The sequence below is a fragment of the Cottoperca gobio genome, chromosome 18, assembly GCF_900634415.1.
Source record: "Cottoperca gobio chromosome 18, fCotGob3.1, whole genome shotgun sequence".
Classification (NCBI taxonomy): Eukaryota; Metazoa; Chordata; class Actinopteri; order Perciformes; family Bovichtidae; genus Cottoperca; species Cottoperca gobio.
In genome coordinates, this window is record NC_041372.1 from 450,484 (window position 1) to 466,682 (window position 16,199).

General features: G+C 38.7%; 1 protein-coding gene and 1 long non-coding RNA gene across 2 annotated transcripts; both read left to right on the forward strand.

The window, feature by feature from the left end:
• The first annotated feature begins 4,360 nt into the window (after positions 1 to 4,360).
• LOC115023781 (cell wall protein DAN4-like) lies at positions 4,361 to 6,832 on the forward strand. The gene is made up of 2 exons (XM_029455026.1): positions 4,361 to 5,816; positions 6,031 to 6,832. The coding sequence occupies exons 1-2, from the start codon at positions 4,449 to 4,451 to the stop codon at positions 6,055 to 6,057; spliced, it is 1,395 nt and encodes a 464-aa protein (XP_029310886.1). The 5' UTR covers positions 4,361 to 4,448; the 3' UTR covers positions 6,058 to 6,832.
• A 7,889-nt stretch (positions 6,833 to 14,721) lies between these two features.
• On the forward strand, positions 14,722 to 15,263 carry LOC115024061 (uncharacterized). The gene is made up of 3 exons (XR_003834069.1): positions 14,722 to 14,784; positions 14,910 to 15,058; positions 15,154 to 15,263. It is a non-coding gene; the product is annotated as an uncharacterized LOC115024061 (long non-coding RNA).
• Positions 15,264 to 16,199: the final 936 nt, after the last annotated feature.

A 16,199-nucleotide genomic window follows, 5' to 3' on the forward strand; every position in this document is an offset into this window, starting at 1 on the left:
TAGGATCCGCAATGACGTCAACCCAAAGTTCATCAGCCGATGCTTCACCAACAGTTACTACAACAAAAGAAACTACACCATCTATCGCAACATTATCCACAACACAAACAGTGTCCCCTACTACTCAGACACAACCTGTTATACCCACGATAGGATCAGCAACAACCCAAAGTACATCAGCCGATATTTCACCAACAGTAAATACAACACAACAAACGACAACATCCATTACAGCATTATCCGCAACACAAACAATGACCCCAACTACACAGACACAATCTAATCTTCCCAAAACAGGATCAGCTAAAACATCAACCCAAAGTACATCAGCCGATATTTCACAAACAGTGAATACAACACGACAAACTACAACATCTATTACGCCATTATCCGCAACACAAACAGTGTCCCCAACTACAGAGACACAATCTAATCTTCCCAAAACAGGATCAGCAATAACATCAACCCAAAGCACATCAGATAATGTTTCACCAAGAGTGACTACGACACAACAAACTACACCATCTATTAAAACATTATCCACAACACAAACATTGTCCCCAACTACACAGACAAAATCTGTTCAGGCCACAATTGGATTAGCTACAACGTCAACCCAAAGTATATCAGCCGATACTTCACCAACAGTGACTACAACAAAAGAAGCTACACTATCTATTGCAACATTATCCACAACACAAACAGTGTCCCCTACTACACAGACACAACCTGTTATACCCACGATAGGATCAGCCACAACCCAAAGTATATCAGCCGATATTTCACAAAAAGTAAATACAACACGACAAACTACAACATCTATTACAGCATTATCCGCAACACAAGCAGTGACCCCAATTACACAGACACAATCTGCTCAGCCCACAATAGGATCCGCAATGACGTCAACCCAAAGTACATCAGCCAATGCTTCACCAACGGTTACCACAACAAAAGAAACTACAACATCTATTGCAACATTATCCACAACACAAACAGTGTCCCCTACTACACAGACACAACCTGTTATACCAACGATAGGATCAGCAACAACCCAAAGTACATCAGCCGATATTTCACCAAGAGTGACTACGACACAACAAACTACACCATTTATTAAAACATTATCCACAGCACAAACATTGTCCCCAACTACACAGAAACTATCTGTTCCGGCCACAATTGGATTAGCTACAACGTCAACCCAAAGTACATCAGCCGATGCTTCACCAACAGTTACTACAAAAAAAGAAACTACACCATCTATCGCAACATTACCCACAACACAAACAGTGTCCCCTACTACACAGACACAACCTGTTATACCCACGATAGGATCTGCGATGATGTCAACCCAAAGTAAATCAGTTGATGTTTCACCAACAGTGACAACAACTACACAGACACAATCTAATCTTCCCAAAACAGGATCAGCTAAAACATCAACCCAAAGTACATCAGATAATGTTTCACCAACAGTGACTACAACACAACAAACTACACCATCTATTAAAACATTATCCAGAACACAAACAGTGCCTTCAACTATACAGACTCAATCTGTTCCGGCCAAAATTGGATTAGCTACAACGTTAACCCAAAATACATCAGCCGATACGTCTCCAACAGTTACTACAAAACAAGAAACTACACCATCTATCGCTACATTATCCACAACACAAACAGTGTCCCCTAATACACAGACACAACCTGTTTTACCAACGATAAAATCAGCAACAACCCAAAGTACATCAGCCAATATTTCGCCAATAGTGAATACAACACGACAATCTACAACATCTATTACAGCATTATCAGCAACACAAACAGTGTCGCCAACTGAACAGACAAAATCTGTTCAGCCCACAATAGGATCTTCAACGACGTCAACCCAAAGTACATCAGCCAATACTTCACCAACAGTTACTACAACAAAAGAAGCTACACCATCTATTGCAAAGTTATCCACAATACAAACAGTGTCCCCTACTACACAGACACAACCTATTATACCCACGATAGGATCAGCAACAACCCAAAGTACATCAGCCGATATTTCACCGACAGTAAATACAACACAACAAACTACAACATCTTTTACAGCATTATCCGCAACACAAACAGTGTCCCCTACTACACAGACACAACCTGTTATACCCACGATAGGATCTGCGATGACGTCAACCCAAAGTACATCAGTTGATGTTTCACCAACAGTGACTACAACTACACAGACACAATCTAATTTTCCCAAAACAGGATCAGCTAAAATATCAACCCAAAGTACATCCGATAATGTTTCACCAACAGTGACTACAACACAACAAACTACACCATCTATTGCAACATTATCCAGAACACAAACACTGTCCCCTACTACACAGACACAACCTGTTTTACCAACGATAAGATCAGCAACAACCCAAAGTACATCAGCCGATATTTCACCAAGAGTAAATACAACATCTATTACAGCGTTATCCGCAACACGAACAGTGACCCCAACTACACAGACACAATCTGTTCAGCCCACAATAGGATCCACAATGACGTCAACCCAAAGTACATCAGCCGATACGTCTCCAACAGTTACTACAAAACAAGAAACGACACCATCTATAGCAACATTATCCACAACACAAACAGTGTCCCCTATTACACAGACACAACCTGTTGTACCAACGATAGGATCAGCAACAACCCAAAGTTCATCATCCGATATTTCACCAAAAGTGAATACAACATCTATTACAGCATTATCCGCAACACAAACAATGTCCCCAACTACACAGACACAATCTAAAATTTCCAAAACAGGATCAGCTACAACATCAACCCAAAGTGCATCAGATAATGTTTCGCCAATCGTGAATACGACACAAAAAAATATACCATCAATTGCAACATTATCAACAATACAAACACTATCCCCAACTAAACAGACACAATTTGTTTTGCCCACAATAAGATCTGTAATGACTTCAAAATTTAGTACAACAAATAATGTTTCACCAACAATGACTACAACACGACAAACTATGCCATCAATTGCAACATTATCCACAACACAAACAGTGTCCCCAACTACACAGACACAATCTGTTCCGGCCACAATTGGATTAGCTACAACGTCAACCCAAAGTACATCAGCCGATGCTTCACCAACAGTTACTACAAAACAAGAAACTACATCATCTAATGCAACATTATCCACAGCACAAATATTGTCCCCAACTACACAGACACTATCTGTTCCGGCCACAATTGGATTAGCTACAACGTCAACCCAAAGTACATCAGCCGATGCTTCACCAACAGTTACTATAACAAAAGAAACTACACCATCTATTGTAACATTATTCACAATACAAACACCGTCCCCAACTACACAGACAAAATCTGTTCAGTCCACAATAGGATCTGCAATGACTTCAACCCAAAGTACATCAGCTCATGTTTCACCAAATGTCACTACGACACAACAAAATACACCATCAATTGCAACATTATCAACAATACAAACACTATCCCCAACTACACAGACACAATCTGTTCCGGCCACAATTGGATTAGCTACAACGTCAACCCAAAGTACATTATCTAATGTTTCACCAACAGTGACTACAACACAAAAAACTGCACAATTTCTTTCAACATTATCCACAATACAAACAGTGTCCCCTACTACACAGACACAACCTGTTTTACCAACGATAAGATCAGCAACAACCCAAAGTACATCAGCCGATATTTCACCAACAGTAAATACAACATCTATTACAGCGTTATCCGCAACACGAACAGTGACCCCAACTACACAGACACAATCTGTTCAGCCCACAATAGGATCCACAATGACGTCAACCCAAAGTACATCAGCCGATACGTCTCCAACAGTTACTACAAAACAAGAAACGACACCATCTATAGCAACATTATCCACAACACAAACAGTGTCCCCTATTACACAGACACAACCTGTTATACCAACGATAGGATCAGCAACAACCCAAAGTTCATCATCCGATATTTTACCAAAAGTGAATACAACACGACAGTCTACAGCATCTATTACAGCATTATCCGCAACACAAACAATGTCGCCAACTACACAGACACAATCTGTTCAGCACACAATAGGATCCGCAATGACGTCAACCCAAAGTACATCAGCCGATACTTCACCAACAGTTACTACAACACGACAAACTACAACATCTATTACAGCATTATCCACAACACAAACAGTGTCCCCAACTACACAGACACAATCTAAAATTCCCAAAACAGGATCAGCTACAACATCAACCCAAAGTGCATCAGATAATGTTTCGCCAATCGTGAATACGACACAAAAAAATATACCATCAATTGCAACATTATCAACAATACAAACACTATCCCCAACTAAACAGACACAATTTGTTTTGCCCACAATAAGATCTGTAATGACTTCAAAATTTAGTACAACAAATAATGTTTCACCAACAATGACTACAACACGACAAACTATGCCATCAATTGCAACATTATCCACAACACAAACAGTGTCCCCAACTACACAGACACAATCTGTTCCGGCCACAATTGGATTAGCTACAACGTCAACCCAAAGTACATCAGCCGATGCTTCACCAACAGTTACTACAAAACAAGAAACTACATCATCAATTGCAACATTATCAACAATACAAACACTATCCCCAACTACACAGACACAATCTGTTCAGCCCACAATAGGATCCACAATGACGTCAACCCAAAGTACATCAGCCGATACGTCTCCAACAGTTACTACAAAACAAGAAACGACACCATCTATAGCAACATTATCCACAACACAAACAGTGTCCCCTATTACACAGACACAACCTGTTATACCAACGATAGGATCAGCAACAACCCAAAGTTCATCATCCTATATTTTACCAAAAGTGAATACAACACGACAGTCTACACCATCTATTACAGCATTATCCGCAACACAAACAATGTCGCCAACTACACAGACACAATCTGTTCAGCACACAATAGGATCCGCAATGACGTCAACCCAAAGTACATCAGCCGATACTTCACCAACAGTTACTACAACACGACAAACTACAACATCTATTACAGCATTATCCACAACACTAACTGACACATCAACATTACAAATTACACATCCAACAGGCAACCCCTATGCTTCACAACCACAAACATTTGTCCCCAGCAAAGCACCATACAGCACTGCATCTTTAAACCCCACACCCCTACTATCCTACTCAACAGCAGAATCAGTTCATTCACCTCAGACCAACAACACTACATATGTGGTAACAACCTTGACGACGACCTTTACGTCTGTATCAACAAATGAGACACCTCCCCAAAGTCCAGGTATTAATATTGTTAACAAGACAGTAAGCAGTTCTATGCTAACAAACACGTCAACTGCTCCTCCAGCAACTGTGCCATTCAGCTTCATGCCATCACCTGGACTTGTGTCTCAAACTTCCGACTCCCAAAAACCTGTGACAACAGTGACAAATGATGCCACAGACTCCATTTCTCTTCAGCCCTCGTCATTTTCCTTGGATGCATCAACCCTAAATCCTGCCGATGACAACACAACACAGCAGCAAGTTGATCATAATTCTGTTTCCTTATCTAGGGGAAATGCAATGTTTTTCAAATATAGCCCCAACATTGCTGCTGTAAGGCCCCTTGTATTTGATCACCTAACTGTGATCTGGACCACATTTCCAGTTTCAGAAGCCTTCAATGCAGACTCTGAGGAACAACATGAGCCAGATCAGAACAACACAAGTGAAGTAATTACAAATTAAAGCTTGATACACACTCTGTCATGTATGTAAATATAATGCTACAGCCTGTATGTAAGAAGCTTAACATCATAGCTAGGTAACAAAATCTTCCTACTTACATAACATGTTCTATCTCATTTATTTAACCTTTGCTTTAAAGGGGCTGGTAGGTAAATTTTGTTGTTCTGTAGTAAATTTTCTTTCTCTTTCAATTTCACAGATTCCCACATTGCCACCAGAAGTCTGAATTGAACTGAAGGCTTAAAATCCTTATTTTGAGTCTGACCAATGATAACCTAGACCTACCAACAGTGAGACACTACACGCTCATGTTCATTCAGGAAAATGTCAACAAAGATGGATTGCCCTGAAACGCTTTCAAACTATCACATCCAACAATAAAACAAATTGAAACTTAAGTCACATGTTCCAACCTGTGATGTCACTGATACATGATTCTCATGCTGCATGTTAGTTTTATTAGCTGTCCTTTAATTATGTGTAGCCGACAGTTAGAGGCTAGCTGTGAAGTAGACAATGTGCGGCCACAAATAGATTCATCACTCAGCTTCCATTGCTGTGGATGGTGATAACAAGCACTGTTAAAGTGAGCCAAGGTTCATACATGTTTGTGATGGTTAGGCCAGTTACATTGTTTTCAAAGATAACACCTATATTTAGAAATTATATTGTTGAAAAAAAAATCTAACAAGTGTTTAAAATTGAAAGATTTATTTTTCCTGGGTTCTATTTCCATTTAATTTCCAGCTAAATTAAGGTTGTCAATCTTGCTTTTATTTATTGTGGTTTGATATTTTTGATGCCCATTGGGATATCTCATCTTATCTAAAATTAGAGATGATTTGTTTCTTCTATGTTGAAATGATATCCATAGTTCTTACCTAAGCATAGAGGAGGTAAGCCTTTAGCTATACTTTAAAATATTGATTTATTTAATTATTGTTTATTGACTTTGTCTTTCAAATTGTCTTGGATATCTTTTGTGATCAATTTGTGCTATTTTTTTTTCTCTGTTCATCCTATTATGTATTATATATTAAAAACACCTGTTTTTTTAGGCCAACAGATGCTGTGTCATGCTTTGTCACTATCACTATCATTTTTCTTTTCTGTGTGTTGAGTTTCTATTCATGACTCCCCAAAAGCCATACATAGCTGGTGTCTGGTTATTGTCTCATAAATCACCTATGAATGTACGTCATACTGTTAAATATATCCGTATGATCTTATTGTCCTGGGCCAGATCAGATGTTGTCTTAGTGCACCAATGAACCCTGGCCAACTATGTATTTGTATTGTAAAATAATCAGATTCATTTACGATTATTTTGTACAAATAAAACGAAGAACAATAGTGTGCCAAGCACATAAACTCCAATTTCTAATGAAGATATGTGGAAATTCACAAAATTCAGGCTAAAATTATTATTATAAAATTATTATAATAGCGCTCTTCAAAATATGTTATATCAATACACAGGTAATGCATGTAAAGTACATGATTGTGTAAGTAATTGTCAGCTCTCCCTGTTTAAGATATACGATAATAACTTCCTGCTAGTTCACTTGAGTGGAATGCATAAACAACAGCACTCTATTGTCTAGTGACTAAAAATGGAAGATGACAATCTAGCATCCTTCTGAGTAGTTTTACCCCCATGTCGCAAAACTTCCTTTTACTTGGCAGATTATATATAAAAGACCTCAACAAACAGGTGGCATCAAAAGAGAATTGTACCTGAGTACATAAGGAGGCTCTGAATAACTTAAAATCTAAAAAAACATTATATATAAATTGTGACTGTTGCTTGGGGTAAGTACAACTTTGTGTCTATATTCCCTATATATGTATTTTCTATTCAATTGTAAAATATACTTCACTATAATGTATTTTTGATTGAACTGTATGCATTGTTTTTGCAATTCTTTGTGAAATCTTGCTTTTTTAGATTATTTTAAGGCTCAGTTTATTTTGATTGAATCCATCCTATAGCTTTGATAAAAGCAATGCAAAAACGTATTGGTTCTTGGAGGAACCGCTCCATAGTGAGGTCAGAGGATGGAGTAGGTAGTCTCCTCATTCAGTTCACATGTAAATCCATTTATTATAGTTTTTTCTTTTAGATAAATGTGCTGGTCTTCTATTTTTAAATGCTTGACCAAACAGGTGGATGTATGAGCAATGTTCTGTTTCAGACAAAGACATTACATAAACCTGCTTTAATTTACATTTTAAAATAATTTCCTGTCTGAGACTGCTTTCTAACTTCTAAGTGAATGAAAATCAATAAAATAATTTACTCAGTTTTATACAAAACAAATTCAAAGTACAATCTATTTACCTAGCAAGACATTTACTTTTTTTGTGTTACATTTTCATTGTATTGTTTGGCTGCCACCTCTAGCATATAGCCTTTTGGTGAAACTTAATTTTGATAGACAGGAGACATTGTGTACAGTTACTTAGGTGACGGTAGAGACAACAGGTCTCAGGTCTTGAGATTGAACTATGAAACTGTGTTTTAGCTGCATTTTACCAACCATCACTTAAAACTGGCCAGAGAGATCTTTAGAAAATCTAGTTCGAGTCTATCCTGCAGGTCATAATAATATAGAGCAGTTTCTGTCTGCACATGTGACACTTTTAAGCCTAACCAAATATTGGATCTAAGATTGTAGGTATTTTCTACAAAAACTAATTTAGCGCATATTTAAATGGATAATGTTCCTAGAATGGCCTTGTACATGTAGATTATCCAACCAGATTGTACAATGTGCTGAAATCAAATATGAACTCAGTAGAACACTGGGTATAAATGTGATTATGACAGTACAACAAAATGTAAATCTCTATATTTATGATTTAATACTTTCTAAACTTCTGTAAAACATCTTCAAGAAGAATAAATGCCATTAACACTGTATCGATTAGAAGATCAATCTCATAATAATCTCACATAGCCTAACATACAAATGTTATTTAATATGAATAAATGTTTAATAAGTTTATAGGTTAAAACTGAACAAAATAAACTATGATTGTAACGTTAAAAATATAAAAATGTCGGAGCCCCTTGGTAACCGAACCCTGCCACGTGTCTACCTCTTCACTGTCACTGTAAAAACACACAACACTGTACTGTCAAATTTTGTAGGTTCAATAGCTGACACAATGGTTGGTGGATCAATGTTATCAATGTTGCTGACAGTTATAGGTAAGTGAATTATTACTGCAATATAAAGTGACATTGTTTACAGTACAGTACATTTTTTGTAAATGTTCAAATTTATGAATCCTTCTGTTTTTACAAATAGTGGCCGTTATCGTTACTAGTGGATCAACAACAACTGGTGCATCAACAACAATTGGTGCATCAACAACAACTGGTGGATCAACAACAACTAGTGGATCAACAACAACTGCTATGTCAACAGCAACAACCGGTGTGTCAACAACAACTGGTGGATCAACAACAACTGGTGCGTCAACAACAACTGGTGTGTCAACTACAACAACTGGTGGGTCAACAACAACTGGTGTGTCAACAGCAACAACTGGTGGGTCAACAACAATTGGTGCATCAATAACAACTAGTGGGTCAACAACAACTAGTGGATCAATAACAACTGGTGCGTCAACAACCCCAACAACTGGTGTATCAACAACAATTGGTGGATCAACAACAACTGGTGTATCAACAACAAGTGGTGGGTTAACAACAACTGATGCGTCAACAACAACTGGTGCGTCAACAGCAACAACTGGTGGGTCAACAACTGGTGGTGTGTCAACAACAAGTAGTGGATCAACAACAACTGGTGCGTCAACAACAACTGGTGTGTCAACAACAACTGGTGGGTCAACTACAACTGCTATGTCAACAGCAACAACCGGTGTGTCAACAACAACTGGTGGATCAACAACAACTGGTGCGTCAACAACAACTGGTGTGTCAACTACAACAACTGGTGGGTCAACAACAACTGGTGTGTCAACAGCAACAACTGGTGGGTCAACTACAACTGGTGTGTCAACAACAACTGGTGTGTCAACAACAACTGGTGGGTCAACTACAACTGCTATGTCAACAGCAACAACTGATGTGTCAACAACAACTGGTGGATCAACAACAACTGGTGTGTCAACAACAACTGGTATGTCAACTACAACAACTGGTGGGTCAACAACAACTGGTGTGTCAACAACAACTGGTGGGTCAACTACAACTGCTATGTCAACAGCAACAACTGGTGTGTCAACAACAACTGGTGGATCAACAACAACTGGTGCGTCAACAACAACGGGTGTGTCAACTACAACAACTGGTGGGTCAACAACAACTGGTGCGTCAACAACAACTAGTGGATCAACAACAACTGGTGCGTCAACAACCCCAACAACTGGTGTATCAACAACAATTGGTGGATCAACAACAACTGGTGTATCAACAACAAGTGGTGGGTTAACAACAACTGATGCGTCAACAACAACTGGTGCGTCAACAGCAACAACTGGTGGGTCAACAACTGGTGGTGTGTCAACAACAAGTAGTGGATCAACAACAACTGGTGCGTCAACAACAACTGGTGTGTCAACAACAACTGGTGGGTCAACTACAACTGCTATGTCAACAGCAACAACCGGTGTGTCAACAACAACTGGTGGATCAACAACAACTGGTGCGTCAACAACAACTGGTGTGTCAACTACAACAACTGGTGGGTCAACAACAACTGGTGTGTCAACAGCAACAACTGGTGGGTCAACTACAACTGGTGTGTCAACAACAACTGGTGTGTCAACAACAACTGGTGGGTCAACTACAACTGCTATGTCAACAGCAACAACTGATGTGTCAACAACAACTGGTGGATCAACAACAACTGGTGTGTCAACAACAACTGGTATGTCAACTACAACAACTGGTGGGTCAACAACAACTGGTGTGTCAACAACAACTGGTGGGTCAACTACAACTGCTATGTCAACAGCAACAACTGGTGTGTCAACAACAACTGGTGGATCAACAACAACTGGTGCGTCAACAACAACGGGTGTGTCAACTACAACAACTGGTGGGTCAACAACAACTGGTGCGTCAACAACAACTAGTGGATCAACAACAACTGGTGCGTCAACAACCCCAACAACTGGTGTATCAACAACAATTGGTGGATCAACAACAACTGGTGTATCAACAACAAGTGGTGGGTTAACAACAACTGATGCGTCAACAACAACTGGTGCGTCAACAGCAACAACTGGTGGGTCAACAACTGGTGGTGTGTCAACAACAAGTAGTGGATCAACAACAACTGGTGCGTCAACAACAACTGGTGTGTCAACAACAACTGGTGGGTCAACTACAACTGCTATGTCAACAGCAACAACCGGTGTGTCAACAACAACTGGTGGATCAACAACAACTGGTGCGTCAACAACAACTGGTGTGTCAACTACAACAACTGGTGGGTCAACAACAACTGGTGTGTCAACAGCAACAACTGGTGGGTCAACTACAACTGGTGTGTCAACAACAACTGGTGTGTCAACAACAACTGGTGGGTCAACTACAACTGCTATGTCAACAGCAACAACTGATGTGTCAACAACAACTGGTGGATCAACAACAACTGGTGTGTCAACAACAACTGGTATGTCAACTACAACAACTGGTGGGTCAACAACAACTGGTGTGTCAACAACAACTGGTGGGTCAACTACAACTGCTATGTCAACAGCAACAACTGGTGTGTCAACAACAACTGGTGGATCAACAACAACTGGTGCGTCAACAACAACGGGTGTGTCAACTACAACAACTGGTGGGTCAACAACAACTGGTGCGTCAACAACAACTAGTGGATCAACAACAACTGGTGCGTCAACAACCCCAACAACTGGTGTATCAACAACAATTGGTGGATCAACAACAACTGGTGTATCAACAACAAGTGGTGGGTTAACAACAACTGATGCGTCAACAACAACTGGTGCGTCAACAGCAAAAACTGGTGGGTCAACAACTGGTGGTGTGTCAACAACAAGTAGTGGATCAACAACAACTGGTGCGTCAACAACAACAACTGGTTCATCAACAACCAATGGTGGATCAACAACAACTGGTGCATCAACAACAATTGGTGCATCAACAACAACTGGTGGGTCAACAACAACTAGTGGATCAACAACAACTGGTGCGTCAACAACCCCAACAACTGGTTCATCAACAACTAATGGTGTATCAACAACAATTGGTGGGTTAACAACAACTGATGCGTCAACAACAACTGGTGCGTCAACAGCAACAACTGGTGGGTCAACTACAACTGCTATGTCAACAGCAACAACCGGTGGGTCAACAACAACTGGTGTGTCAACAACAACTGGTGTGTCAACAACAAGTAGTGGATCAACAACAACTGGTGCGCCAACAACAACAACTGGTTCATCAACAACAAATGGTGGATCAACAACAACTGGTGTATCAACAACAATTGGTGGGTCAACAACAACTGGTGGATCAACAACAACTGGTGCGTCAACAACAACTGGTGCGTCAACAACCCCAACAACTGGTTCATCAACAACTAATGGTGGATCAACAACAACTGGTGGATCAACAACAACTGGTGCGTCAACAACAACTGGTGTGTCAACTACAACAACTGGTTCATCAACAACAACTGGTGGGTCAACAACAACTAGTGGATCAACAACAACTGGTGCGTCAACAACCCCAACAACTGGTTCATCAACAACTAATGGCGGATCAACAACAACTGGTGTATCAACAACAATTGGTGGGTTAACAACAACTGATGCGTCAACAACAACTGGTGCGTCAACAGCAACAACTGGTGGGTCAACAACTGGTGGTGTGTCAACAACAAGTAGTGGATCAACAACAACAACAACAACTGTCACTATTACTGCAGCTCCTCCACCAGTTGTGGTTCTAAGGGCCTCCTTGGCAGAACTATTTGTACCAGAACTCAGTGACAAAACCAGCAATCAATTTCAGAGTCTTGCAGCAAGAGTTGTAGCAGTGGTTAGTACTCATTATGATTATTTTCATACATATTGAGTCAGTTTGTCACTTTTGATATACTTTTGAAAATACTGTTTCTTTACATTTGTATTTTCTTCATTCCCACAGTACGATGTCATTTACATTAACAGATTTGGAGCGATTTTCCTCCGCAGTTTTGTAATTTCGTTCAGGTAACATTTAAAATTTTAAGTGTCCAACTGATGTTTTACTTTTTGGGTTGTCATCAATATTATACTTTTTAAACTTAATAATGGCAAAGAAAGAATATTTATACATTTGCAAAAGTTATCACTGTTAATATTATTTGATCAAAACATTTACTTTTATGATGCAGCCTAGCCGTGGCCAGAAATCGAATGGCTAATACTCAAGCAGAGGTGGGAATTGAGTTCAAGCAAACTGCTTCACCTGCAGAAATCCCACAGGCTGATGTTGTTGCGAAAACCTTAGAGGACGCTGTCTCTAACCCCAACAACACCTTCAACATCACTGTTCTTCCCACCTCCATCAAAGTCATTCGTAAGTTATACCTGGCCCTTAATTTCAGTCCAGTGGTTGTTAGTACAAGGAAATATACCTATTGTTGTCTTTCATTTATCTATTGCTGTTTGTGAGTGAGTGTGTGTATATTTTTGGTGGACCACAGTATGAATGAACTTAGTGAACTTAATGAACTTAGTGAACTTAATGAAGTTAGTATGAATGCAGTATGAATAATTTCCTCTAAAAAATAACCATCCTAGTTTCATGTTCTACTCCAACAAAGGAGGGAGTTTAAATTTGGCTTTTTCACTGCCAATACCAGAATGTTTTTTATTTTAATTTTTATTAGTATAAGGACAGTATGAAGCATAAACCAATGCCACACACCACATCATTTATAGCCAAGTACAGTACTAAACACAATTTAACAATGGATACATTAAAACATAAAACTCAAAGCTCAACAAGAAAACACAGACAAAAAACACAAACCAATACAATAAAGCACCATAAAACAAGAAGCACCAAATCATTCATGAATCCTCTTTAAAAACTTGCATTGCCGTGCATGCATGTGTTTGTGTGTGCTAGCTCCCCCCCGCCTATTTTTTTCCATATTTCTTTATATTGTTATATTGTTTTTACAGAAACAAATATTACATCAAATTCAACAACTGCAGCCCCCACTTCGATGATTACAACGACTGCTAACTCAACAGTTACAACTAAAACTACAACTACAAGTACTCCGACAACCATCATCACAACACCTACTACAGCTGCTGAGGCGACAAGACGATTAACTTTCAGATCTGCTGGAGAGACATTTACAAGTGACTTGCTGAATCCATCATCTGCAGCGTTTACAAGACGAGCCTCAATAATAAAGTCGACAGTAAGTCCCTCTCTTAGAGTAAAGCCTAGCAACATCTATGCATCTTAATGAATTGCAAACATTTGAATAGATATCTTCAAATGTCAGCATTTATGCAATATGCCATCTTTTCTTTTCAATTGTATCAATCACCATCCTTGAAAAACTAAAATTGTCACATGGTAAATGTGTGGTAGAGAAAAACTTAGAAATAAAATAAAATCCATTCAAATGTATTTTTAATTAAATACGTTTCAAAATAATCCTATCTAATGCAAACACTTTTCTAATTTAACATTGAAGTACGATGCTTCTAATACCGCCTAACAGACGCCAGGTGGTTTCTTGTTTCACAATGGATAGATGGTGTTATTACTTAGCACAAATTAAATACCATAATTAAGAAGACAATGCAAAAGTGAAGTTACACAAGCCAATAAAATAAATTTACTTACAAGTGACTTTCTTGTATTTCTGTAGCTTGAACCTTTTTACCGAAGAGAATTTTCTTCATTCCGCTCCTTGACGGTGATTTCATTCAGGTAATTTGTTAAAGTTATGTTGATATACTGTAATCTAAAGATTTGCACTATAAAGTTATGAAAATCATTAATAATGTATTTAAAACGATATAAGAATATAATTTTGTCTTTAATTTCTTTTGCAGTAATGGATCTATCATCAACACCATGGACCTTGGATTTGCATCCACATCTGTTCCTACTGGCACTCAGATTGGAAACGTTTTGGCTGGTGCAGCTTCAAACATCACAGCCTTCAACATCGACACCGCCTCCATTTCTGTGGATGGGACACGTAAGTTATATCGAGTAGTACCTCATGAAAATAATATGACATCACAGAAATATGTGTTAAAGCAATGTCTTGTTTCCTTCTCTCAACGTCTACAGAAGTTTCAAGTGGAGTAAGCCATAAGATGAGTCTCATCACTGCATCCTTTCTTGTGCTGCTGTCATGGCTCCTGTCAAGCTTCCACTAGTGCACGGCTTATGTCCATGTGCAATACCATTAGGAAAATACTTATTTTACTGATGTTCCCTTTACAAATCCAAGAGGACTTTACAATTAAAAGTTGGGATCAACACACACATTGATAACAAAGGTCTATTCAACCTTGATAGTACAGACCTTTACTAGAACTTTTTCCTTATTTCTCTGTTTGACGTCCCAGAAAGTCCATCCATGAGGGAGACGTACTGGAGCACCTGCTCCACTGAAACCAAACAGTCATTACTGGAATGAATGGTTTAAAAATGAAAGTAATGACAACTGAAACCTTATGTATCAGACACATCACACATAACATTTTCTCTATGTACAAACACAATTTTAAGTTTTAGTGCTATAATCACATCAATGAGGACCAGTAACATTCAAATTGAACGTAATGCTCTGTATGATTATCAAGACACTTTTCTTATTTCTATGTATTTCTATTATCTTACATATGTGTATTCTGTGAGTTTACCTGTATTTTTGTACAACTTGAGAAAAGAAATACTCAGTCTTCTTGATCAGGATACAAAACAATAAATAAAGAATGTCTATACATATATATACTATATCACTATGTTTTTACCATCAAAAGTTGATTAAAAAAAAGTGTGTCACCTTATATTAAAGATGCTTCCATTAAAAGAACTGAATATATGTGCAGACAATCAAACCCTGTCCTAATATTTCCAAAAACTTACTTCACAATCTGCTATTCTCCATAGGGTAAGTTATTTAGGTTTGTTCAGGAAGAAAATGGCAGTTTCCCAATAGCCCTGGTTTCCATTAAGACTAATTTCTACTGAAGAAATAGTCCCAGCTGCATTAACTACAGTGGAAATAATTATGGAAAGACATGTTGCTGAATCTATAATGTACTGGGGTAGACGCAGAAACTCACACGGGCTGTATCATTTTGTGAAGGTAGAATATGTCACTGATT